General features: G+C 45.0%; 2 protein-coding genes across 11 annotated transcripts; one reads left to right on the top strand and one right to left on the bottom strand.

The window, feature by feature from the left end:
* LOC310686151 (uncharacterized protein) lies at positions 1-21937 on the bottom strand. Of its 10 annotated transcripts, none has more exons than XM_083459370.1 (7): positions 21893-21937; positions 20031-20743; positions 14711-14990; positions 10562-10703; positions 9906-9951; positions 1598-1684; positions 1-586 (listed from the first exon to the last, which is right to left on the bottom strand). In XM_083459370.1, the coding sequence occupies exons 3-7, from the start codon at positions 14903-14905 to the stop codon at positions 493-495; spliced, it is 564 nt and encodes a 187-aa protein (XP_083315496.1). In that variant the 5' UTR covers positions 14906-14990; positions 20031-20743; positions 21893-21937; the 3' UTR covers positions 1-492. The 10 variants fall into 10 exon arrangements, with proteins under 10 accessions (XP_083315496.1, XP_083315499.1, XP_083315492.1 ...); XM_083459373.1 differs by having other exon boundaries at positions 20031-20679; positions 21893-21922; XM_083459366.1 differs by lacking the exon at positions 21893-21937 and adding an exon at positions 1435-1491 and having other exon boundaries at positions 1594-1684; positions 20031-21441.
* Positions 21555-26002, top strand: H2AZ1 (H2A.Z variant histone 1). Its single transcript, XM_083459382.1, has 5 exons — positions 21555-21734; positions 22266-22343; positions 22858-22971; positions 24577-24706; positions 25454-26002. The coding sequence occupies exons 1-5, from the start codon at positions 21732-21734 to the stop codon at positions 25513-25515; spliced, it is 387 nt and encodes a 128-aa protein (XP_083315508.1). The 5' UTR covers positions 21555-21731; the 3' UTR covers positions 25516-26002.
* Positions 26003-27040: the final 1038 nt, after the last annotated feature.

Here is a 27040-nt window from a genome sequence, read left to right as displayed (position 1 = left end):
TTTCTCATGAAACAAGACTTTATTACCCACAAAAATCATATATATCTAGGCCTAGGAACTGTGCCTTCTGCTCAATGTAATTATTCCCCTGGTAGCTTGAAAATGAGGGTATCATGAATGTGGAGGCAGCTTCTGTTCAATGTAATTAGTTCCCCCAGCTACTTGCATTGTGAAAAGTGCAGCTGTTAAGCCATAGTGAATGCTAAATGAAGGTAATTTCCATTATAGATTGCATGGTAAAGATGCGCCATGTTCGCTTCTGTCACAGCCGACTATTACAATGCATAAATAAATTCTACTGCTCCAGTGATGGCCTTAAATCCTAAACCACGCTGTCTGGTACACCGTGTTGTCATGAATGGGGTATTTCTTCCTGCACCATGCGGTAAATCATGCCAATTAACTCCACATATAAGGAAGCAGCAGAAACACAAGCAGAACCAAAACACACAAATATACTTGGGAACCATGTTGTTCAATAGCCCTGGTCTCTCAGGGTAGATGTCTGTTTCGGATGTTATCCAGGAGATTTTGGGCCTCTTGGAGTCCATGACCAGCAGCTACATTCAGAAGCTTTTCTACATCCCTGGAAGATGTGCAATCATTATCAGATAAACAGGCAGACAGAGAGGAGAAATGAGAACAGTGTGGGAATGGGCAGTTTTGTGCTTGCGTTGCTTCTTCATTATCTATATGTTTGCAGTGATGCCCATTGGTGTGTCCAATGCATTGCCAAAAAAATAAAGACTGGTGCAGATTTGCATAACATTTGCATATGCTATTGCATACAATGCAAATTAAGAAATACTAACAGAATATAAGCAAAAATAATAATACACCTCACCAGTGAGGAGCAAGACTGTGACCAAGTAGGTGCATGCCTGCTTAGTCTGCTGTGGGGAGCTACTTGTTGATGGGCAACTTGAAGCCCCCTCCTGGGTAGCTAGATTGGTAAAGAAAAAGCATTGTATATGCAATATAACACTGTGACACCAGATGGCGCTGTGGAGTCCCATCTTTCCCTATCGGGTTTTTCCGTTAGGGTTGCCATATTTTGAAGAGCAAAAAAGAGGACACTTTTGCCGACTTCTGCTATTAATTATGGATCTCTGTGACGACTCTCATCATGAAAAAGAGGACGTGTCCTGGAAAAAGAGGACATAGGGCAACCCTACTTTAAATTTACAAAGTGTTTAATTGAAACGCTTCTTTGATGTGTCTAGATCCAGCCCTGCTCTCCCTTCTTGGGGTTCTTTATCTTTAAGTCACACTTGGACTGAACAGCACTTCAAAGAGAGACAAAGAACCTTGTTCAGCTCAAGGGCTGCATTCCCATCTGGCTAGTTTTCTGGGGGACATATGCTGGCAGTGAACAGGGCCTGAGGCAAAAGTGGATGAATTGTAATCTTTGTGCTATAGGCTATGCATACTCACGCCCCCATTCTGTCCTGTATCCAGACAGAGAAGAAGCGCAATCAGAATTTAAGGAAACTTTTTAGTCAGGGAAAGACAAGGAGGGTTGGTCAAGAACATGTTCATGGAGAAGGGAGAACTTTGATTGACTATTGCCCTAGGAGCAGAAAGAAATGAAACATACCCTTCTTCAAGGATAGTTGTCATGTTCTTCAGTTTCCCTACAGCCAGGTTGAAAGAGGAGTGTGGGTGGCCTTGCTCTGCTGCTTGTCTGAAAGAGAGAAGACGAAGGAAAGAGGCTCCAAATTAGGGTCAACATGGTGACCAGGTCAGACAGACTTGCAGAATGTGGCACCTTCCAACATTTCGCTGAGGAAACGGGGGCATGCTTGAAACACCTTTACTGCCACACCAGAGACATCAACTTGTGAGGGAGATTGGGGGAGAATGTTGATTTAAAGCAGAGTCTCGTGCCCAGCGGAAGGATGAGGAGTACGTGCTGCATACTCTATATTGCTTTATTTATAGTTCAAAGCAGGTATATTACAGAAAGACATCTTGCCTCTGCCGGAGCAGAAAAATGCATCCTCTCTCCTCAACAGCTTGGAGAGAATCACCCAGTGAAAAACAGGAAACCAGTGTACGTCACACCCAGCCTCCCTTTCCCGTGAGAAACTCCAACAGTACATACTGTGGAATGTAAACACCTGTCTTGTGACAAGCACTTTAGCTGCACAGTGAAGGAAAGCAGAAACCAACATCCTCCCCCTTTCTGTGAACATCACTGGGCAGCGTGTTCGTACAATATCAGTACAAACCCAACTTCTGCACATAGGTACAGTGTTGATCCCTTGATACAATCTTGGACAATACATCAGCAGGAATTTCATTACCTGGCATATAGGACACCGTTACGAGTCCCTTCTGAATACATTCCCTAGCATGCTGCAACTTTAATTGCAAGTGCTTCGTGCTTTGCTTACAACCTTCAGATTCCAGCAAAGCCAAACATGCTTTGTTGTCCTGGTAAACCTGGATTGGACATTTGACAGGAATTTTCATATCTTTGCACAATCGTACTAACCATTCACAATCCTTAAGTGAATAAGACAGTGCGTTCAGTTCAGCTTCACAAGTACTTAAGCTAACTGTTGTTTGCTTCTTGCATGACCAATCAAACAGACCCTGATTGTACATGTAGCAAACTCCAGATGTACTTTTCCTGTCTGTAGTGTCACTTCCAAAACTTGCATCTGCAAATATCTCAAGACCACCAGACTTCTGATTGTTAAGTCTCAGTCTGTAATGCATAGTGCCTTTCATATACCGCGCTATGCGTTTCAGAGCTTTCCAATCCTTGACACTAGGATTGTTGACTTGTCTGCTTAGCAAATTACAGCTAACAGCAATGTCTGGTCTTGAACATCTGGCAATGAAGTTTAGCTTGCCTAGCACACTTCTGTACAGTGTAGTGTCAGAAAATGCTTCTTCAGTGTCATCTACCTGATAACCTGTTGTCATCGGTGTGTCTACAGGGTTAGCATCCATCAGGTTTAGTTTACTTAACACATCAGCAATTTTCCGTGACTGGTGTACTAGAATGTTACCATCTTGATCTTTCTCTATTTCCAGAGATAGGTAGTTGTTTACCTCACCAAGATCTTTCATGTCAAAGTGCTCTTTCAGTTGAGCTAGGGCGTTATTGTACATTGCGACATCTTTCCAAAAGAATAATAAATCATCAACATAAAACAAACAGTACAGTTTCTTTTGCCCCTCCTCTTTGACAAATACACATGGATCAGCTTTCCCTTGCTGAAAACCTAGAGAAAACAATACTTCAGTGAGTTTTGTGTGCCAACACCGTGCACTTTGTTTGAGACCATAAAGGGATTTCTTCAGAGCACAAACAAATCCCTGTTTTACCTGTACGCCATCAGGTGGAAGCATATAAAGTGATTCATCCAGAGATCCGTACAGAAAAGCTGTATTAATATCATGGTGACTAATGTGTAGATTTTCCTCTGCAGCTAGCTTGAGCATAAGCCTAATGCTTTCATACCTCACTGTGGGTGAGTAGGTCTCATGATAGTCTTCACCTGGTACCTGTGCAAAACCTCTGGCTACCAATCTGGCTTTGTGTCTGACTATCTTGCCATTTTGATCTGTCTTCGCTTTGAAGACCCATTTGCTTCCAAGCAGTTTCATTCCTGGAACTACTGGAACTAGTTCCCATGTTTTGTTCCTTTCTAAGGAATCAAGCTCAGCCTTCATGGCATTTAACCATGGCTCAGCTTCCTTTGAATCCAAACCCTGGATTTCTTGGAAACTTGAAGGTTCAAATACCTTCTTGGAGCTTTTAACAGCTGTTACTGCTATCGTAGCAAACTCATCAGCAAATCTCTTTGGAGGTTTGCCTTTTGTGGCTCTCTGTGACCCGCGAATTAGCCTTAAGTCTTCAACACTCTCCTCTTCCTTCTTGGGAGAAAAACGACCTATTGTGAACAATGGTTCCTCCAATTCCTGATCAGAGCTTTCAGAGGGTCGCATAGAGGCTTTCGCACTCTTGAAATCCTCTGAATCACCCGATTCAGTTTCAGATTCAGACTCAGAACCTTCATCAGTGGGTTGTTGTGGTTGCTTTTGACTATCCTCAGTCTCATCACCGTCATCAGGATAACATTGGAAAATTCCCACATTCTCCCCCCACTTTGCATTGTACTCAACACTTCTCGTGAGCTTAATTGTTTTAGAGTCAGTCATCATTATTCTGTAAGACCCTTTCTGATAACCTAGAAAGATACCATGCAATCCACGCTTGTCTAACTTGGAGTTTTGTGGTGAGTGAACCCACATGTCAGAACCAAAAATCTTCATGTGTTTGATGTATGGCTTCTTGCCAAACATCTTCTCATAGGGGGTACAACCAATCGCTGAAGATAACCTGCGATTGTAACTGTAAACAAAACACGAGAGAGCTTCGGCCCAATAACTCTCTGGAAGATTGGCATCATGCAGCAAAGTTTTTAACCCTTGAAGCAATGTCTGATTTGCCCGTTCCGCAAGTCCATTCTGCCATGGCGAGCGAGGACTAGACAAATCGTGTTGAATTCCTTTCTCAGTCAGAAAAGCTTCAAACTGCTGAGAAGTGAATTCTCCCCCGCGATCACTGAAAAGAGTCTTTATCTTCTTACCATGCACATTTTCCAACCAAGCACAGAATTCCTTGAACCTAGGAAAAGCCTCTGATTTCTGCTTGAGATTATACACAAAAATATATCTAGAAAATGCATCAATGAGAACCATGAAGTACCTATTGCCACCCAAAGAGGGCGCTAGTGGTCCAACCAAATCTGCATGAACAACCTGGTATGCTTCTGTAGCTTGCCTACTAGACACCTTACCTTTCGCAGCCATTTTCACCTTGTTTGCTGCGCATGCTTTGCACTTCATGTGGTACCTGCAAGGTTTAATAGTCATACCTTCAACCAAGGCAGGCATTTTAGATACTGCCTCAAAATGCAAATGACCAAATTTTCGGTGAAAATCATGAATACATTCTGCATGCAAACTTTTGTTAGAACCTGCAATGCAACAAATGTCATCCTTTTCAACATCATCATAATACAAAACAAACAAACGATCAACATATTCAGCATGCAATACATAATCATTTTTCTTTGTGATGATGCACTTCTTGTTCTTGAAGGACACGTCAATGTTCCGCTCATTCAACTGTCCAACGCTGAGTAGATTATGTTTGGCGTCTGGCACGTAAAGCACATTCTGTATCGATAAGTCCAAACTGTGAAGAACAACAGTTCCGTAGCCTTTACTGGGAATAGTGTGGTCATCCGCCTGGTGAATCGCACCTTCCTGCGGTGTAAAAGACACAAACAGTCTCTTATCGTTGCACATGTGGTGGGTTGCCGCTGAATCAACAACGAAGAAAGATCTAGACGTCTTCTGGACCTCTGCAACCTTTGGAGTGAAGCGTGAAACCATAGCCTTGTGCTGCGTTGTCCTAGACACCGGACCTTTGCCTTTGCCTCGGCCTTTTCCACGCGATGAGCTTTCGCTGCGCTGCTCTGTCTTGGCCCTGGGATATCTGCATTCCCTCTTCATATGGCCTAGACGTCCACACGAGTAGCATTTCACTGCCTTCAAAGCTTTGGCGCCATCTGGTGGTTCCACTGCACTAAGGGATGACGTCTGTGAAGACTCCCCCTTGCCCATGCAGCTAGCACCCCGGCAATCTGCTTCATTTTGAATCACGGCAGTAACAAAGTCCACTGTTAGCTGAGCGGTTGGCTGCACAGCAATCTGGGTTGCAACAGACTCCCAACCTGAACCCAAAGATTGTAGTATCATGAAAGAATACACAGCCTCTGGAAAGTTGAGTCCTCTCTGTTGCAGCTCATGTCTCAGATTTTGCATCTCCATCAGATGTAAACGCACATCTCCACCTTCAGCAAGAGCCATATTATGCAGCTTGTTAAAGTAAAACATAGTGGATCCAGCTTCTGTCCTTAAGTGAGCCTCTCTCAAAGCTTCCCAAATTTCTCTGGCTGAGGTCTTATCACGCAATAGACAGAGCTCTTCTGGGGATACTATCAATGTAAGAGTTCCCCTTGCTTTGGAATCTTTAGCTTCCCATGCATCTGTAACTGGAACTGGGGGGGTGTCTGTAATCACCTCAAACAAACCCTCTTTCCGCAGAATTGCCTCTGCATATAAAACCCAGTCGTGGTAGTTTTTCTTGTTGAGCTTAGGAATCCCACAAGCATCCTGAAGGGCCATCATGACTCTGGCATTAGCCTTCAGCGTCATATATGCTGCTTTAAATCTTGCTGCGTCACTGCTGCAGCTGCTTTATTCCAAAAGCGCACTTAAAAGTTACTTTCGATTTCCCCAGCATAGTGACTTGTGCCTGGGAGCCTTTTGCCTGTTCCCGGCAAAACGGCTTTAAAAGTTCAAAGTCCAGCCATAAAGCAATTAACTAGAAGCTGGCAGGCTGCCCGGAGCAGTAGCACATACCTCATCAATCACTTTTACGCGCAGAGCAGATTCCGATCTGATCTGTCCCTCTGCTTTCCGATCCTTTGCCGGCACTCCGATTCGACTTCTGGAGCCCATAACCACATGTTGATTTAAAGCAGAGTCTCGTGCCCAGCGGAAGGATGAGGAGTACGTGCTGCATACTCTATATTGCTTTATTTATAGTTCAAAGCAGGTATATTACAGAAAGACATCTTGCCTCTGCCGGAGCAGAAAAATGCATCCTCTCTCCTCAACAGCTTGGAGAGAATCACCCAGTGAAAAACAGGAAACCAGTGTACGTCACATCCAGCCTCCCTTTCCCGTGAGAAACTCCAACAGTACATACTGTGGAATGTAAACACCTGTCTTGTGACAAGCACTTTAGCTGCACAGTGAAGGAAAGCAGAAACCAACAGTTCTGGGAACTGTAGTTTACCCCTCTCAGAACTACAATCCCCACACTCTTAACCAATTATAGGTCCCAGAATTCTTGGGGGTGGGGTGGGGGCTTTAAACATATGTGTGTTATGCATCCATACCTAGCTAGGCCCAAAGATCCCATACCAGAATATGACGTGAATTAAGTGCAGGCCGCATAAGTCCAAAGAAATCTTATGGTGACCATGTGTCCTATTTTACAGAGACTAGACCTCCATTTTGAAGGCCTCATAGAGAACAGCCCTTTATTTAACGTCATCCTCAATTTGAGGACTGTTGAGAAGTCTGGTTTACAGTTAAGGAACCATAAAAAGAAGACAGGAAAAGCCTTGAAGTTGGCCATCCACAGTCAGGAGTGCCTGGTCAACAGACTGAGCAGGCACACAAGTCACCTAGTGTCTTCTGTACTGTAATGAGATGTATTGTATTTTTATTTAAATCATGGCAATTATTTCTTAATTTGCGTCTATACTTATAAATTACCATGTACAAACTGGCATCCTCCTTTGTCCTCTTCTTTTTGGCTATCCAAATCTGTTTTGGCAATGCATAACTGGCCACCCTAAAAAAAACCCTGTCCCATCTGGACTTCCTGCTGGCGTGGGACCTTCAAACCGCTCTCCAGATGGCTATAAGCTCAATTACTACAGCTAGAATAAATTATTCTCATCGATTACTTCTTCATATCAAGGTGCTTAATGGAGAAACATTTAGGAAGCATGTTGAAGAGATAGGTCGAGCATGCCCGGCTGCAGGATTTAGCAGAGGAAGGGCGATCAAGGGCAAAGGGATTTAGCTACTATCCGTGGCTACTAGACACGTTGGCTATGTTCTACCTCCCATATGCCTTTGAATCCCAGATTCTGGGAGTCGCAGGTGAGGAAAGTGCTGTTGCACTCAGGTTCAGCTTGCAGGCTTTCCAAGGCCATCTGGTTGGCCACTGTTAGAACAGAGTGTGAGGCAAAATGAGCCTTTGGCCTGATCCAGCTGAGCTCTTCTTATGTTCTTAAATTCAGCAGGTGTTAGTGGTACCATCAAGGCAGGGCTTTGGAGCACATGTCCAGGGCCCCATGTAGTGGATTGATCAGGAGGACCCCAAATGCAGAAATGGCTTAACACATCAAAATGTATGTGAGGGAAACCCTCTTAAGACTATTTCATAGAATCATAGGATTGTAGAGTTGGAAGGGATCACAAACAAAGGCTTGGGGGCCGGATCCAGCCCAATCGCCTTCTAAATCCGGCCCACGGACAGTCAGTGTGTTTTTAGATGAGTAGAATGTGTCCTTTTATTTAAAATGCATCTCTGGGTTATTTGTGGGGGCTGCCTGGTGTTCTTACATGAGTAGAATATGTGCTTTTATTTAAAATGCATCTCTGGGTTATTTGTGGGGCCTAGGAATTCATTAATTCCCCCCCAAAAAAAAATATACAGTGGTGCCTTGCAAGACGAAAAGAATCCGTTCCGTGATTCTCTTCGTCTAGCGGTTTTTTCGTCTTGCAAAGCAAGCCCATTGACGGATTAGAGGATTAGCGCTATTAGCGGCTTTTAGTGGCTTTTAGTGGTTTATCAGCTTATCAGATCAGCTGGTAAGCAGCTTAGCGGCTTAGAAAAAGGGGGGGAAAGGAAAAAACCCCCGCAGGAACTCGCAAGACATTTTCGTCTTGCAAAGCAAGCCCATAGGATATTTGTTTTGCGAAGCATCTCCAAAACGGAAAACTCTTTCGTCTAGCGAGTTTTCCGTCTTGCGAGGCATTCGTCTTGCAGGGCACCACTGTAGTCCGGCCCCCTACAAGGTATGAGGGACAGTGGACTGGCCCCCTGCTGAAAAAGTGTGCTGACCCCTGATCTAGTTCAACCCACTGCAATGCAGGAATCCTTTGTTCAAGGTGGGGCTTGAACCCATGACCCTGAGCTTAAAGATCTCATGCTTTACCAACTGAGCTATCCCATGGATAGCAATCCCAGACCCAGAGGCTAAAATTGCCTATTTGCAATATCAGCAGGTAAAAGGTAAAGGTAAAGGGACCCCTGACCATTAGGTCCAGTCGTGACCGACTCTGGGGTGCGGCGCTCATCTCACTTTATTGGCTGAGGAAGCCGGCGTACAGCTTCCAGGTCATGTGGCCAGCATGACTAAGCCGCTTCTGGCAAACCAGAGCAGCGCACGGAAACGCCGTTTAACTTCCCGCCGGAGCGATATCTATTTATCTACTTGCACTTCATGCTTTCGAACTGCTAGGTTGGCAGGAGCTGGGACCGAGCAACGGGAGCTCACCCCATCATGGGGATTCGAACCGCTGACCTTCTGATTGGCAAGTCCTAGGCTCTGTGGTTTAACGCACAGCACCACCCAATATCAGCAGGTACAGTCATTTAATTCTTACTTCTTCTTCACGAGATGCACTTGCCCACATTACAGTATCTACAAAGAACTGTTAAATGCTCAGGAGCCCTTTGCTTTTGACCATCCCAATGGAGATGGCTGTTTGTTGTTGGAACTGAGCCCTCAGATCCCTCACTATGCCTTTTCATAAACAGGGGAGTTTTAGAAACCAAAATACCAGGAAATGGTTACTTTGCTGTTCCTCCCATTGGCCCTGGAACTCTGGACAGCTATGGATTTATTTACAGTGGTACCTCAGGTTACATACGCGTCAGGTTACATACGCTTCAAGTTACAGACTCCATTAACCCAGAAATAGTGCTTCAGGTTAAGAACTTTGCTTCAGGATGAGAACAGAAATTGTGCTCCAGTGGTATGGCGGCAGCAGGAGGCCCCATTAGCTAAAGTGGTGCTACAGGATAAGAACAGTTTCAGGTTAAGAACGGACCTCTGGAACGAATTAAGCACTTAACCCGAGGTACCACTGTATTTTTAATAAATAGCCACAGCAGGCACTGCGAACTTCCAACAGTTTGACTTCACCCCCAAAGGTTCACTCCTCCATTGTCTCCTGAGACAGACGGATGCCAACAACAACAATAGAACGAATCATTACCCGCTTCTCACCTGAACCACTGCATGGCTTTCTCTTCATTCTTTTCCACACCAGCTCCTAGCAATGAGGCAAAGTCACAATCAATATGGTTGCTAACTTTTTTTTACTGGTCCTTGCTTCTGCATTGTTAAGGGCAGCTTGGTTTACAGACCTTAGCAGACAATGGTGATACTGATCATCTCCATGCTTTGAAAAACTTGGCTTGGCTCATTTCCGCAAGTTGCTGTTAAAGCAACACGCCAGACCATCTTTTGATGATCAGTTGACAACCTCACAATACAGGCCTGTTAGGTGAAAAGCCTACCCCTATTATCCAAAATATTGGGGACAGCTATCACAGTAGCTGAAAATACAGAGGGGGAACCAGGATGCACTTGTGATCATGCTGTGCAACAGCTGCTGCAAGCCCACACATTCAGCCTAATATCTGAAAGGGTCCATGTACACACAGAGATCTTCCATCTAATCAAGAAGCCCAGATTATTTATCTAATGTTTTCCAATGTTCTTGTTCTCTATTTGGTGCAAAAAAGAAGTTCAAGTTCAATCACGGGTAGCCTAGATCTGTGTGAACAGGGCAGGATCCTGCACTGATGTCCTTTTCACAAATTCAAAGGTTGATAATTGGGCACAGAAGTTATCTGATGGCGACCAAAGTTAAATATTACCTTTTAGGTATCTCTGTCCCACAATGTGCTGGGCACTGGGGTACCCTAGATGAGCGTACATGTGAGCCACATGGAAATGGAAGTTCTCATAACACAGCATGATGTAAAGCAGAAGAAAGATGGAACCAATGATAGCCACCAGCTGTGAAGAAAGAAGAAAGGACTGAGAGGTTTGCTAGTAGTATTTTTAGACCAAAGACCACTAATCCCCAGGCTTGTGACTGTAGAAATGTTTCTCCTCCTCCCTCTGTCTCACAGTCATTCTCCTTTCACTCTTTCTTCTATCCTGGGTGTGTACACACACCATATATTTTAACCCCCCAGCCCCCCCCCAAAAAAATCCTGAAAACTGTAGCTTGTAATAGGTGCTAGAAATTATAGGTTTGTGAGGTTAGGGTTAGGGTTAGGGTCCTATGATGGACGGGCTCCCAGCATTACACTCTAAGAGGGTTCTGCGTCTTCTGTTGCTGCAAGCCTCAGAAACAAACAGAAATCAAACAGGCTCCAAAATGTGACTCTGGCCCTCTCACCAGCTTTCCGACTTTAACAAACTGAAACGATTTTCCTCCAGCTCACATCAAGCAAAAGCTGCTAACCTGAAACTCCACTGCTGGCCTTTGTTTTTCTAGCTAACCCTGAGCTCAACCCCTACCCCTCCACATCCAGCAAAGAGTGTTTGCCTTCTTGATGGCTTTCCTGATGTGTCACCACCCTGTCTTCGTTTGCTTAATGACTTGGCCATTATCAGGCTGGATATGGGAAGCTAAGTGTGGCTATTAAGAGTGTGCTTTCCAGTTTAACCCTCCAGGCATTGATTACATTCTAACACTTACTAAATCTAGAAATTATGGGTGCCTGACACTCACAAACTCTGACACCCGAACCTGCTAACAAAACAGTCCACAAACGGGATAACAGGCGCTCTCAATGAGCAGTTATTACCCACCTAATTCCACCTGGAAGGGCACTCAGAAAAGGACCTTTGAAACAGATGGTTAAATTTTGGACAGCTCCATGCAGGAGAAGGCAGTCCTTTAACAACTCCCTTAGTCCCCAGCCATTTAGGGCTTTGAAGGTTAAGACCAGCATTTTGAATTGAGCCTGGAAACAAAATGGTATGATTCACTGTACTGTACATGAATTTGGATCTCCATGGTATTCTAAAGACCTTCTGCGGGAGAGCTCAGTCGGGAGAGCATGAGACTCTTAATCTCAGGGTTGTGCAAAACGATTCTTGTATTGCAGTGGGTTGGACTAGATGACCCTTCATGGTCCCTTCCAACCATACAATTCTATGATTCTGCAATGGCTGGCTGCTTCTTTGGATGCCAATGGGGTTGTGATCTTCATCCAGAGCCGCTACTTGTTGCATCCAATAAGAGATCATTTAGAACAATGGAATTCATTTTAAGAAAGCAATTTAGGAGATACTGCCACGGCTAGAACACTAGTTATTGTGGACTTTTGAGTTCTTAATAAATGGTTTCAGTTCTTAATAAATGGTTTTCTAATATGCCTGGATGGACGGACGTCTCTTTAGTTGGGTTATTGCAATTCCCCACTTCTATGTGATAAATGAGGAGCACAGGCTTCTTTTGTCTAGGTCGCTGATTGGCCAGCTTATCAGCATATTTGCAGGCCGTGGCTGACAATTTATGCAAAGCAAACAGTATCAAACCTAAGAAATCTCTGCCTTTCACAATGGACTCAAATTGCTGTTAGACAGCTCCTTCTTAGATAAAGCCCATCTAAGTCCTTTAAGCATGACAAATGTGCTTTTATCATAGGGCACACAGATGTTTTCAATGACAAGCTGTTACAAAGGGTAATGGATCACCCTGTCCGAAGCAAAAGGTGGGTACCACTTTGAATGAGGCTTTAGAAAATAGGACCCTTGCAGCCTTGATATGCAATGATTGTTTCTCCTCTACCTGTTGATTTCCTGACTAAAAGTGCTTGATGCCTTTAAATGTGTTCATTCTGGATGTAGCTCAATGAGAGCTATTTTTCTTTTTGTTATCTTTGTTGTCAGGAGGCAGGTCCTATTTGCAGCATTTGAAAAATAAATAAGAAGCAGGAAACAAGAAAACAGAGATATGTATCAGCAATGAGAAAGTTGAGGGGGGATATGGGAATCTGCCTTAAACCAACTCAAGACTATTGGCCCATCTAATCCAGCATTAGGGACGCGGGTGGCCTGTGGGTTAAACCACAGAGCCTAGGCCTTGCCGATCAGAAGGTTGGCGGTTTGAATCCCCGCGACGGGGTGAGCTCCCATTGCTCAGTCCCTGCTCCTGCCAACCTAGCAGTTCGAAAGCACATCAGAGCGCAAGTAGATAAATAGGTACCGCTCTGGCAGGAAGGTAAATGGTGTTTCCGTGCGCTGCTCTTGTTCGCCAGAAGTGGCTTAGTCATGCTGGCCACATGACCCGGAAGCTGTACACTGGCTCCCTCAGCCAATAAAGCGAGATGAGCGCCGCAACCCCAGAATCGGCCACGACTGGACCTAATTATCAGGGGTCCCTTTACCTTTACTAATCCAGCATTTGTCTACTGTTATGGGTTATTGGTGAAATATTATGTGGAATTAGCCTTGCACTGGTCTCATGAGCGTAGCATTTCCTGAAGCCTGGAGCAAGAGGGCAGAAAACCATTCCGTTGGAGAAGGAGGACCATAGCTCAGTTGTGGAGCACAGGCTTTGTGGGGTTCAATTCCCGGCATGTGCAGGTAAGGGCTGGGAAAACCTCCTGTCTGAGATTCTGGAAAGCCTCTGCCATTTAGTGTAGCCAACATGGTGCCCCTCCAAATATGGACTGCAACTCCCATCATCCCTGACCATTGGCCCTACTGGCTGGGGTTGACAGCAGTTGTAGAGCAAAACATCTGGGTGGCATCAAATTGTCTAGGCAGTTTAGATGGACAGTCAATATAAGGCAGCTTCCTATATTTCTATGAACAAGAAAGGCTTGGACTCTGGAGTTTCTCAGCTGTACAGTGGGTGGCGTCATCACCATCATCTTTAGCACTGTTGCTGGTTGCATTATTACTACTGCTACATAATAATGGCTCCCAGTACGTTTCCGGGCACAATTTAAAGTGTTGGTGCTGACCTTTAAAGCCCTAAACGGCCTCAGTCATGTATACCTGAAGGAGCATCTCCACTCCCACCGTTCAGCCCGGACACTGAGATCCAGAGCCGAGGGCCTTCTGGCGGTTCCCTCATTGTGAGAAGTGAGGTTACAGGGGACCAGACAGAGGGCCTTCTCGGTAGTGGCGCCCGCCCTGTGGAACACCCTCCCTTAAGATGTGAAGGAAATAAGCAGCTATCTTATCTTTAAAAGACATCTGAAGGCAGCCCTGTTTAGGGAAGTTTTTAATATTTAATGCTGTATTGTTTTTAACACTCGATTGGGAGCCGCCCAGAGTGGCTGGGGAAACTCAGCCAATTGGGAGGGATATAAATAAAATTATTATTATTATTATTATTATTATTATTATTATTATTATTATTATTATTATTCATTGTGCTGGGCACTTACAGCGGAACAAGAAGAACACAGATCCCTGCCCTTTGTTGCTTTACTGTCTAAAATTCATAGTGTAATAGCAGCGAACTGGCAGGGATACAGCGTGTCTGTTGCTCTCATCCAAAGTACTAACACTAAACTAATTCACTGTGTGAATCCTTATGCAGCAAAAATGGCAACATTCCTACATAAGGGAAAGGATGAAGCAGGATCAGGGGAACCCTGAGATTTGCAGAAGTTCAAAAAAAAAAATTACAAATATAAACCCTTTAAAGGGAGAGGGGAAAAAACCCAAAAGCAGTCCAATGAAGACTGAGTGTGCCCATTTGGCATGGAATATTGACTGCTGGGGTGGGTAGGGGGAGAGAAAAAGGTTGGGGGAGGTGAAATGGAATGGAGTGCTCTGGAACAGGGCACAACTTGCTGGCGGGGGGGGGGGGAAGGTTCCTGAACAGGAGCAGTCCATGCTGCAACAATTTGTTGCAGCTCCCACTTATGCATACTTTGATACTGCCCCTGCCACCCACGACAAATAATAATCATGGCTATCCTTTCTGCCTTTGAGCAGAGATGCCCCAGAAAGTGAACCATAGCCCCAAGTTCCCATCCCTGGTCACTCACCTCCCATCTGCTCCACTCGGAAAGAGAGGTTTTCTTAATCCTCTGGGGAAGAGGAGCCTCCCTGATCTCCTCAGGACCTGCCTGGCTCCTTCTTGTCGCTTTCCTCTGCATTGTAGCCGCTTTCATGCCCCTGCTTCCTCTTGCATGCTTCTTGCTAGCCAGTTTTTTACTCCAGCGAAGAACAGCCTGCTTCATTCCCCTCCTCCGGATCCCATTCACAGTTTGCGCTCAAGCCCAGATCTTCCCGTCAGCGGGCAGGTGCTCAGTGTGGCTTCAACCTCTGATTTATGGGCAGCAAGAAAAAGAAAAATATGCACTGCTCATGGAAGCAAAAAAAAAGGGGGGACAGTTTTCCTTTTGTATGGGTTCATTGCTTTTTCTTCCCCAGCAAGGCTTCCGTGCTTTGGCTGCACAGTAGACAGAAATTCAACAGATGCAGCTTTCAACAACATATAGTGATGTGGGGGGAAAGCCAGCAATCCCACCTAAACAGAAAGAGGGGAATGGTGACTTTTCCTTCAGGGAGCTTCTCAGCAGCTCATATTTTAAGAACAAAAAAGTTCATGTTAAGCTTCTTGGCTTCTCTCTGATTTGAGTAGCCATTATGCAACCCATCGGCTATGAACATTTTTTTAAAAAGCATTTTTGACCCTTATGTTTTCAGCTCATTTCTCAACATATAAAGGTAGAGGGACCCCTGACCATTAGGTCCAGTCACAGACGACTCTGGGGTTGCAGCGCTCATCTCGCTTTGTTGGCTGAGGGAGCCGGCGTACAGCTTCCGGGTCATGTGGACAGCATGACTAAGCCACTTCTGGCAAACCAGAGCAGCGCACGGAAATGCCGTTTACCTTCCTGCCGGAGCGGTACCTATTTATCTACTTGCACTTTGACATACTTTCAAACTGCTAGGTTGGCAGGAGCAGGGACCAAGCAACGGGAGCTCACCCCGTCGTGGGGATTTGAACTGCCGACCTTCTGATCGGCAAATCCTGGGCTCTGTGGTTTAACCCACAGCGCCACCCGCATCCTCTCAACATATAGGTTTCATATATAATTCTGAGTTTCTTGTTAGCAATGGAGATCTCGCTGCTAAGAAAACTGGAGCAAAAAATTATGTTCCTAATAATTTTATTACATGTAAAAAGAAACTGTTTTTGCTGGGATAGCTCAGTCAGTAGAGCATGAGACTCTTAATGTTAGGGTTGTGGGCTTGAGCTCCACATTGGGCAAATGATCCCTGCATTGCAGGGAGTTGGACTAGATGACCCTCGTGCTCCCTTCCAAATCTACAATTCTATGGTTCTATGATCCTTCAGAGGAAAAGAGAGGAACATAGAAAGCTGCTTTAAGTAGAGTTGGACCAATTGCCCATTGAATGTCAATAAACCAAACAGAATCAGTTGGCTCCATCTGCCATCAGCTCTGGTGTGTTTTTTAATCTTGTGTTTTTGTGCTGTGAACCTCCCTGACATCTATAGATGAAGAGTAGTATACAAATTTAATTAATAATAGTAATAATATACAAATGTACTTGTTTGCGGTTCTTATCTACCAATTTGTGCACTCATTCTACTGTTTATCATCATCATCATCATCATCATTCAATATGCTGCAGCTCAATTGCTGACAGAAGTAATAACAGTCAGCAAATTACGCCTACTCTAACGCATCACTCTGCACTGGGCTGGCCCACTGGAAATTGATGGGTGGGTTGTAGCCTATATTTTGTCCTCTGCTGATAGAGTGGCCATGTTAGAAGCAGTGATAAAGAGCCATCCTTATACCATGCTGCCATCGTGTGGCCATGTTAGCCTTTTAATGCTACAATTTCCAGAGGGTTTTTAAAGAAAATGGAATCCATTTTAGCTAGCATTTCCAGAGACAATCAGCTAACAGCACACTTGGGAAATTCTACACCCTAGTCCAGATAAGGAGCTCCATGTGTGGCAGAGTGGACATGCATCTCACGTCCTAAAGGACGGATATCTATTTTGAAGGGCTGTCAGAGGACAGTCCTCTATTTCAAGGCATACTGCCTGGTCCAAAGATAAAGAGCCATAAGAAATAAGAACAGAGGCTTTTCAATTGCCCATCATATAACCTCCAAGTGTCCCTTTTTTTCCCAGGGACAGTCCCAGAATTACAAAAGCCACCCCGGCTTCAGATTTGATCCTGGAATGTCACCAGTGCCGCCACCGGCACTTGTCCTGAGTAACTGTGGTGGTGACAGTGGCGAATGCAAGGGAGCACCTTGTTGCTTCTCCATGGCTACTGCTGCCAGTCTCCTCCCTTGGGCAACTCATAGCAACGGCTGGAGAGCAGGTAAGGAGGAAAGACTGCCACCTCTGTGGCCCAGCCCTGGGTGACACACCAGCTCTGAGGTGCAGGCAGAGGGCAGGGCCACCCTGGGCAGAAAGAAAAGGGGAGCGGAGCAGAGTGCAATGTGTCTTGATTTTTTAAAAAAATGCTTTGTGCATCTGCATCTAATCTTGCCCTTTCTAAATGTAGTTATTGGTGTGTGCTATTCCTTTGGTAAAGCCACCAAATCTGTTGGTTGCTGCAGCTCAGACTGAATGGCTCTTACAAGCCACTGTTGAGTTCCTAGACCAACAACTCAGGAACTTTCACTGCTGTAGCCAAGTCAAATTTTACTTTTTCTAAATGCTAAATGGGTAAACACATGAACCTGATCTTTGGAGTTTGTAAGGAAACCATTTTTAACTTACCAAATGTGTAGGCTTGTTCTATGCTAGAGGAAGAGGGGGATTCTGGAAGAAACTTTAAAGGGCATATTTTAAAGGTCTAACAGTCTATATTTCCACACTTCACATTGCAGCATATTTTGTCATTTTAAGCCTCTGCTGAGATTCTCTCACTAAAGAGTACTTGCCTCAAACTTTGATCTTGGTGTCCAGGAATTTATTTTTCCTTGAACCAACAGTAATGAGATCAGGCAACCCTGCCCATCAGTCAAAGTGGCCTACGGGTGGGCGTGGTGGTTGAGGAGCCAGCCTGCTAGGCTGTAAATGTTCCCCGTGCTGTTATACAACTCTATATGGATTGCCAGCATTATTTAAGTTATGTTCACAATTCCAGTTGAATGGAAAGCTTGGTGTGCTGCAAGCCTGGGGGGAAAAAAAGGATTTCTGTGCAGACTTCTATTTTATTCCAAATGCCTCTCTGTGACTTTCCATATGCCCACCATGACTCAAACAGAAATATGAAACCAACCTCCTTTGTCTCTTAACTGCTGTTGCCAGTAGGGTGGGCCCACACCTTATACCTACTACTTCCATTGTTCTCATGTTAATTGATAAAATTCCCTGTTCATCAAGTTATTTTCCTTGGGGAAAATGACATGCCTAGTAGAGGAAAATAGTGGGTGACTATGAGCAGCTAATTAGGTTGGGTCTAGACTGCAGACCCAATTTAAAGAGCTGTTTCTGGCTGGATGTAAGAAAAGCCAATTTAATTTATCTAGATTTGAGATTAATTTGGTCATCCTCTTTTGACTCCAGCTTTCTCTAAACAAGTTGGCTCTCCTTTCAGAAATATGCAGTTTGGCACTGTAAGGTAACTAGATGTAAAGGAAGACAGGGGTCCCAAAGCTTGTTCAGGAAAAGGCAGGACATTGCTGGAAATCATTCTAACCTCAGTGTTCATAAATTACCTTTGTGTTCTAGTAAAAATCCAAAAAAAAGTACATACAGTAGCTGAGACAAGATGAAGGTTGTGTGTGTTAAAGTGGACTACGTGAAAAAATTGTAGGGCTAGTGTGCAGTTACTAGAATGCTGCAATACTAAGACCCATTCAGTATGGTAGAATTTGATTTTGGAGTAAATGAATGGCCTTGGATTAAGTGAAATGTGTAAACTCAAGATATAGAAAGCTACCCATGTGCAGTGTCCTACTTAAGAAGCTAGGAAAAGCAAAGCTAAACTAGACAAAACATCTAATCTGGCATCCTGTTCACACAGTAGTGAACCAAACATTATGTGACTGTTTTGATTATATGTAAGCCACTCTGGGAACTGTTTTGGTTGAAGAGCAGGGTACAAATGCTCTAAATAAATAAATAAAAATAAGCCCGCAAGCAGAGCTGAGCATTACAGTCCTTTCTCCCTACTTGTGTTTCTCAGCGATAGGTATTTAGAGACATACTGCCACCAACACTGAAGGTAATATATATGGCTAGCATCCGCTCATTTTCCTCCTTCTCCAGAGAAACTGGTGTGTGATTCACAAAGGGTATAGAAAATACGTTTGTTGTCCAACTCTGTGTTTACTCAAAAGTAGGTGCCACTGTATTCAAGGGGCTTGCACATAAATGAACATAGGAAATCATCAGAGCTGGAAGCATGTCACAATCTTCATTTGTAATTGTGACCTTGAAAGTAGGGTATTTAGAAGGCTTATAGCTGAGCTAACGCCTTTGTAGGAGGAAAAGAAAAGACAAGGCAGATTCATGAGAAGCTCTTCTTTTCTGTATAAACTGAAAGTTGCTCTAAGTACTCTTGGGGTGGATATTTGGCATGGGCTGTTCATGCAATGCCAACAGAAATATGCCAACAGTTTCTAATTACTGGACTGTGTCACACAATTGGATTGCACAAGGGCCACCACCCCCATTTTGTGACTCCTTATGTTTTAAGCAGGGACGCGGGTGGTGCTGTGGGTAAAACCTCAGCGCCTAAGACTTGCCGATCGCATGGTCGGCGGTTCGAATCCCCGCGGCGGGGTGAGCTCCCGTCCTTCAGTCCCAGCTCCTGCCCACCTAGCAGCTCGAAAGCACCCCTAAGTGCAAGTAGATAGATAGGTACCGCTTTATAGCAGGAAGGTAAACGGCGTTCCTTGTGCTGCTCTGATGCCGGTTCACCGGAGCAGCTTCGTCACGCTGGCCACGTGACCCGGAAGTGTCTGCGGACAGCGCTGGCTCCCAGCCTATAGAGTGAGATGAGCGCACAACCCTAGAGTCTGCCAAGACTGGCCCGTACGGGCAGGGGTACCTTTACCTTTATGTTTTAAGTGCTGCAGGTTTGACCCACAGTATTGGAAAGACACTGGAAGAAAACCATGAATGGCTCACTGATTACTGTGCTCACTTCACAAATGCACTCAAGTTTTTCTACCCACTTCATCCATGCAATTCATAACTTTATAAATTGAAATACTTTACACGAGCACCTCCCACTCAGCTCTTAGTCTTAATTCCCCTTGTTTAACTGACGCACACCCACCAAACCCGAAGGTCAGTTGCCCCGTTGTTATCTTTTCATTCAGCAGCCTAACAGCCCACTGATAGAAGCTGTTCTTTACCCTGTTGGTGCAACTAATCATGCTTCCGTATCTTCTGCCTGAGGGCAGGAGATCAAGAAAGTGCTGGCCAGGGTGTGAATCATCCCTGAGAATTTTCCTTTCTCTTGAGACAATGTTCTTCTGCTATTTCATCCAGCGGATTCATGGGACAGCTCATAATATCTTGTGCTGTATTCACTACCCTCTGTAGGCACTTCCTATCAGTTGTTGTCAAACCAGCATACCACACCATGATGCAGTATGAAAAGAAATCCCACCTGATTTGACCTAAAAGTCATGACAAATTAGATGCAAATTCATTTTAGTGCACTGGGGAAAAATCAGTTCAGCCTTTACTGGAGAACCCACACGATGGTGTACGCAGGTGAGGAACTCAAGGCCCTCCATGTCTTCCTGGCTGACTGCCCATGGCTCAGTGATAGAGCATCTGATCTGCATGCTGAAGATCCCATATTCAATTTCTGGCATCCACAGGTGGGCCAGGAATACCACCACTAGCCAATGCCTACTGGGGATAGCTAACATGGTATCCTCCAGATATTGTGGATCATCATTCTTGACCATCAGCCATGCTGGCTGGAGCTGATGGGAGCTGCAATCAAGCATCATCTGGAAGGCTCCAGCATGGTCATCTTAGATGTGGACAGCACTGAGGAAGAGGGAAGCAATGAGCAGACTCAGTATAAGGAAGCTTCCAACATTTTATCATGATCCTATAAAGAAAAGAGAGGTCAGATTTGCAGTTCTGGTGGCAACCTAAAATGCAGATTTCAACAAACTGTTTGAGCATAGAAGTTGCAAAAGGGGCTGATCCCACTATGGAACACCTACTCCCTTAATTTTCTCCATCTAAAAACTGTGGCATTGCACAGAAAATTTCCCAGGGAAAGAGAATCTCTGTGTGTGCGTGCGTTTCTGCTGGGCATACTTTGCTGTTGTCGTTGGGGGTTCTGTTGGGCCTACTTTGTTGTTACTGCTATTATTTAAAAAGTATGTACCAATCTTCATTAAAAGTTCTAACTTTTTAAAAAAATGCTAATTATGGTTTCTAACCAATCTGTCCATGAAATCCAGCTTTTGTGCCACTTGCCTGAAAAGCTCAAACTGCATTTCCCCCGTTTGTTTATTAAATTTCTATACCGCCCTTCGGATGAGGATCCCTGGGCGCTTTTAAAAACACAAAGGGCGTCGTTAGGCTGAAGGGTGGCTTTAAAATCACCAACAGGAAACCTCCTTCGACTGGTTCCCACCCTGTTCCCGTGGGGTGGGGCTAAAAGAAATAACCCAAGCCGTGGGCAAAGGCGAGACCACTCGCCCCGCGGGGCCTCGGCCACCTCCTCCCGCCTCAGACGACCAACAGCGTTTCAACAGGCGAGCCGCTCTCAATGCGGGCGGAGTTCGAATGGGCGGCTCGACACGAGGCGCTCCGAACAAGCGGCCTGGTTCCCGCCCCGCTTTCCCATTGGCCCTCCCGGAGCGCAGAGGCGCCCGCCCCTTCGCCGCGATTGGCCGACGTCGCGATCCGGGTTCCCGGATGCGAGGACGTTGGAGTCGGGTATAAAGGGATCGTGGAAGGCGGGAGTGGACGCAGTTTTGAATTGGAAGCCGCCGCTAAAGAATTGGGAGGGGGAAAGGCGTCCATTGAGCTCCCTTCAACGTCTGTGAAGCGCTTTCCAGGAGGAGAAGCAGTACCCGTTCGAGATGGTGAGTAGAGCCACGGACGAGGGGAAAAGGGTGGCTGAGGAGAGGGAGGCGGGCTTGTTCGCAGCAGGCACGAGCACGCGCCTGAGCCGGGGGGGGGGGGAGTTGTTGCCGCCGCGAGGCGAACGTTGGGGACTCGAGACCCGCTTAGGTAAACGTACGTCTCGCGCGCTACCAACGGTTCTCTTTAGCATACCCGCCTGTTGTGAGGGGGAAATAGATAAGGAGGAAAAGGGGCGCGGTCACAGACATAGCGGACGGGTATGAGGTCCCTGCTGGGGCGCATGCGCCGCGCAGCCGGCTCGTGGCGGCGACTGGCGCATGCGCGTCGAATCGGCGGCTGGGGGGGGGGAGCGGGCTGCGCGTGAAACGCGGCCAAATGTGCGCATGCGTGGGTTGCTACTACTATAGTTGGCTGTGAGATTTGCCCGCCGCCCTATTTCTCTTTCAACAGCCTGGAAAGTAAAGCACGTGGTTCTAGGGGTGGTAGATACGACCAGTACTGATTCTTCCACTCTTACTTTTGTGCACCAGGCTGGCGGCAAAGCTGGGAAAGACTCTGGCAAGACTAAGACCAAAACAGTGTCCCGTTCGCAAAGGGCTGGCTTACAGGTATGTATGTGTAGGAGGTTTAAAGTGGATGACCTCCTGTGTGGGGGTTATATTTTGACACATTCTGCAATGGAGGGAGCGTCCGTGCTTCACTTCCCTACTGCACACTTAATGGATAGGCTGGCTTCTAGATATTCCCATGAAAATATGGAGATCTGTGTGTTGGCGTCATCTGTTAAAGACTAATTTTGAGGCTTTTAAGATTGGGTCTCCTGCCAACCTAGCAGTTGAAAAGTACGTCAAAGTGCAAGTAGATAAATAGGTGCCGCTCCGGTGGGAAGGTAAATGGCGTTTCCGTGTGCTGCTCTGGTTCGCCAGAAGCGGCTTAGTCATGCTGGCCACATGACCCGGAAGCTGTACGCCGGCTCCCTCGGCCAATAAAGCGAAATGAGTGCCACAACCCCAAAGTCGGCCACGACTGGACCTAATGGTCAGGGGTCCCTTTACCTTTTTAAGATTGGGTATGAAACTACTGGTATTTATTTGGGCCTTGACTACTTTTCTGTGTGTGCAGTTTCCGGTGGGTCGTATTCATCGGCATCTAAAATCAAGGACTACAAGTCATGGACGTGTGGGAGCTACAGCTGCTGTGTATAGTGCTGCTATCTTGGAGTACCTCACAGCTGAGGTAAGAATCTGGAAAGGAGAGAAACCACTCTGCATTGCACATGCACGATAAAATATAGCTTGACTTTTTGTCTTGTTATCCCAATAAAATGCCCTATATTGAAAAGTGCAAGGTAGTAAAATCCTGTAAGTTACTAATCCTGACCAGTAAGAACCCACTGAGGCTGTATGCTTTTGGAAAACATGCTGGTATTATTTAATGTATTTTAAATCTGCTTTTCCAACAAAGATTGGTGCAGTCCACAGTGTATGAAAAATCCCAAACTATTAAGCTTAAGGAAACATGATTTGTTTGTCTGAAATTTGCTCATCAGGAATGGTTGTGTAAGGGCTCTAGCCCGTGCATTGCATGTAGAAGGGTTCAGTTGCCAGCCAGGATTAGGAAGGCTTTCTTAAACACAGAGCCATTGGTGTTGAGTCTACACCAGCCTAGTGTTTTCCAGATACTTTGGACTACAAATATCAACCCCATCCAGCACAGGTGACTGATGGGAGGTGCACTCCAAAACATCTGGAGTACACCAGGTTGGCAAAAAGTGGTGTAGGCATCACTAACCTAGGTAGACAAATAGTTTCCTTTGTACAGTGGTGCCCCGCAAGACGAACGCCTCGCGAGACGAAAAACTCGCAAGACGAAAGGTTTTTTCGTTTTCGAGTTGCGCACGCCTTCCCCTCTGTCCCCGGAGATTGCGGGGCTGGCAACGGGGAGAAGCAATCTTCTCCCCGCCGCCCCTTGCTTCAAAAGAGGGGACAGAGGGGAAGGCGCGGGCACCTTCCCCTCTCCCCGGACCCCTTTTGAACCAAGGGGCGGCAACGGGGAGAAGCGATTCTCCCCGCTGCCCCTTCCCTTGCTTTAAAACAGGTCCCCTCTGTCCCCGGACGGTCTCCATAGGAACGCATTGATTGATTTTCAATGCATTCCTATGGGAAACCGTGCTTCGCAAGACGAAAAACTCGCAAGAAGAAAAAACTTGCGGAACGAATTAATTTCGTCTTGCGAGGCACCACTGTATAAGGAAGCTTCCTGTTTTTCTTTATAATTTCCTCTGTTAAGGAACATGACTGGTTGTGTTCCTTATAGTTAGAAAGTGACAAGAAGTCAACAAAAATCGCTTCCAAATAACTGAGGCTGGTGGGATGCCCTAAGTACACAGGTGTTTAAGCTTCTAAATTTGAAAGAACATGACTTTTTTTACTAAAACCAAAAACCACTTGTTTAGACCAGGGGAAGACACCATGGTGCCCTCCAAAGGTTTTTGAGTTCTAATTCCTATCAGTCCCAGCTAGTGTGGCCCACACTTAAAAAAAAAAAAAGCTAACTGAAGCCCAACAGTTGCCATAAGGACACTTTGACACTCCCCAATACTCTTAACCCTGTGTGATTAGTACTATACTGGACATGTCTGAAACAAGAGGCTTGTTCTCTAGGAGCCATGAAATGTTAAATGTTATTTGGAAAGTGGGAGGGGTGTTTGTAAAGATATGGGCTAAATTGGAGGAAGCCATTGCTGACCTGCACCCAGAACTGCTGTTAGACTGAGAATATAATGTACTGTTTTCTCGGGTCCCACTTTTAAGGTGTACTTAACAGTAACAACTGTTTCAGGTTCTTGAATTAGCAGGAAATGCATCCAAAGACTTGAAGGTGAAACGAATCACTCCCCGTCACTTACAGCTTGCAATAAGAGGTGATGAAGAACTGGATTCCCTAATCAAAGCAACAATTGCTGGTGGAGGTACGTGACAATTTAAGTGACTTAGAATCATAGAATCATAGAGTTGGAAGAGACCACAAGGGCCATCGAGTCCAACCCACTGCCAAGCAGGAAACACCATCAGAGCACTCCTGACATATGGTTGTCAAGCCTCTGCTTAAAGACCTCCAAAGCAGGAGACTCCACCACACTCCTTGGCAGCAAATTCCACTGCCAAACAGCTCTTACTGTCAGGAAGTTCTTCCTAATGTTTAGGTGGAATCTTCTTTCTTGTAGTTTGGATCCATTGCTCCGTGTCCGCTTCTCTGGAGCAGCAGAAAACAACCTTTCTCCCTCCTCTATGTGACATCCTTTTATATATTTGAACATGGCTATCATATCACCCCTTAACCTCCTCTTCTCCAGGCTAAACATGCCCAGCTCCCTTAGCCGTTCCTCATAAGGCATCGTTTCCAGGCCTTTGACCATTTTGGTTGCCCTCCTCTGGACACGTTCCAGTTTGTCAGTGTCCTTCTTGAATTGTGGTGCCCAGAACTGGACACAGTACTCCAGGTGAGGTCTGACCAGAGCAGAATACAGTGGCACTATTACTTCCCTTGATCTAGATGCTATACTCCTATTGATGCAGCCCAGAATTGCATTGGCTTTTTTAGCTGACTTAGTCTGCCATCGCCACAGCTAGTAATGTGACTTCGTTTTAGCACTTAATAATCTAATCAGGTTGGTGATCTCATAATTTGAATCAGTCTTTTTATTTCCTTCCCACAGGTGTAATTCCACATATCCATAAATCTCTGATTGGAAAGAAAGGACAGCAGAAAACAGTGTAAAGAAGGAACTTGGGATTCCTTATTAACTTGGGACTCAAATGCTCAGTTGTCCAGTGTTGGTGGATTTCCAGTGGACTGCATCTGTGAAACACTTTTTGCCTTTCTGTAACCTTGAAGCTGGAGCCCATCAAGCTTTCTAACAAACCAAAATTCTATATTTGAAGTCTTAACCTTATTTAAGTGTTACATGGCTTCAGAGAAGCTGTTGTCGTGGTTCTTGACTGTTTTAGATATGTTGGATTTTAATGAAATTCTTGACATTGTTGCTCATTTTTTTATGCTTGAAGTTGCTTTACTCAGTTAAAATTTAACTACAAAGGATTGGCATAAGCATTTTATGAAATAATTAAAAACAACTAGAGGTATTAAAACGCTGTTGCGGCTGTCAATCTCTTGTAGTTAAATAAGAATAACCATTCTGACAAGCAGAAACAACAGACCTTATTCTATTCTGGTCAATGAGTTCAATAAATGTTACATTATTACATTTTTATCATTTTACTCTTATCTTTAAGAAGTGGAATTGCAATTAATTTGCACTGACTGGTTCCTAACACAGACCAATGTCTACGTGTAACCAAAGGAAAGCTAAGGTAAATGTAGATGCAAGAATCGGAGAACATTGGTGCAGCAATAGTAATTGTTAATCATGTAGGTACTTGGTAATTTGTATTTATTGGCAGTTGGCCAATTAACACAGGGAAGTGTTTGTGTACAGCATATGCTGTAAGAGGGAACAATGGGTGATTCCATTTGGTCTCATAAAGTGGGAATGAATAATTGGTCTCTATAAAAGGGGTGAAGATGTAGACAGCCTGCCAAACTTCAAGCAGATTCTTATGTTTCATATACTATCTCCAAAGAACCAACTACTGTACTAGAAGTATTACATTTACGTTTACATTTTTTTTATTCCAGATATGGAGCTCTTTAAAGTGATGAGAAAATCTGACCTTTTCTAATTACACACCTAATTAGAAACCAGCAGTTTACATGCAGTGCTTCCTCCTTACTCTTCAGGGTTTCCCAAAGTTGTGGTCTCCAGTAGTTTTTGGACTACAGTTCCCATCATCCATGACCACTGGTCCTGCTAGCTGTGAATTATGGAAGTTGTCCAAAAACAGCTGGAGACAATTTTGGGAAACCCTAAATTGTTACCTCCTCCTGGTGTACAGTAAATGTTGGAAGGGAGCTTCCTATCCCAGCGTCACCATTGCATTCTGTCCCCCAACACTCCACTGGACCATTTTGGATTCATTGGACTTCTTACGGTCTTTCTAAGAGGCTTGTTTTATACTTCTGTGAAGCTTGGCCTCCTAGAGTGGATTGTGCAAGTTTAGCTACATGAATTTTTGTGCCCACTAAAGCACAAAAAAGAAAACATTTCAGAGTGCACTTGAGTGACAGTTGGCTTAAGAAGCCTGTATGGAGCTGAAAAGCAGGTGCAGGATGGGTTGATGAATATTACCGATTTCTTATATTCCACCATGAGGCACCAGGGTGGGGTAAAGGTAAAGGGACCATT

This window comes from Podarcis liolepis, assembly GCF_965112155.1.
Source record: "Podarcis liolepis genome assembly, chromosome: 9".
NCBI classification, from domain to species: Eukaryota; Metazoa; Chordata; class Lepidosauria; order Squamata; family Lacertidae; genus Podarcis; species Podarcis liolepis.
Note: the sequence above shows the minus strand (reverse complement) of the source record. Positions and strands in the feature narration are given on the sequence as shown.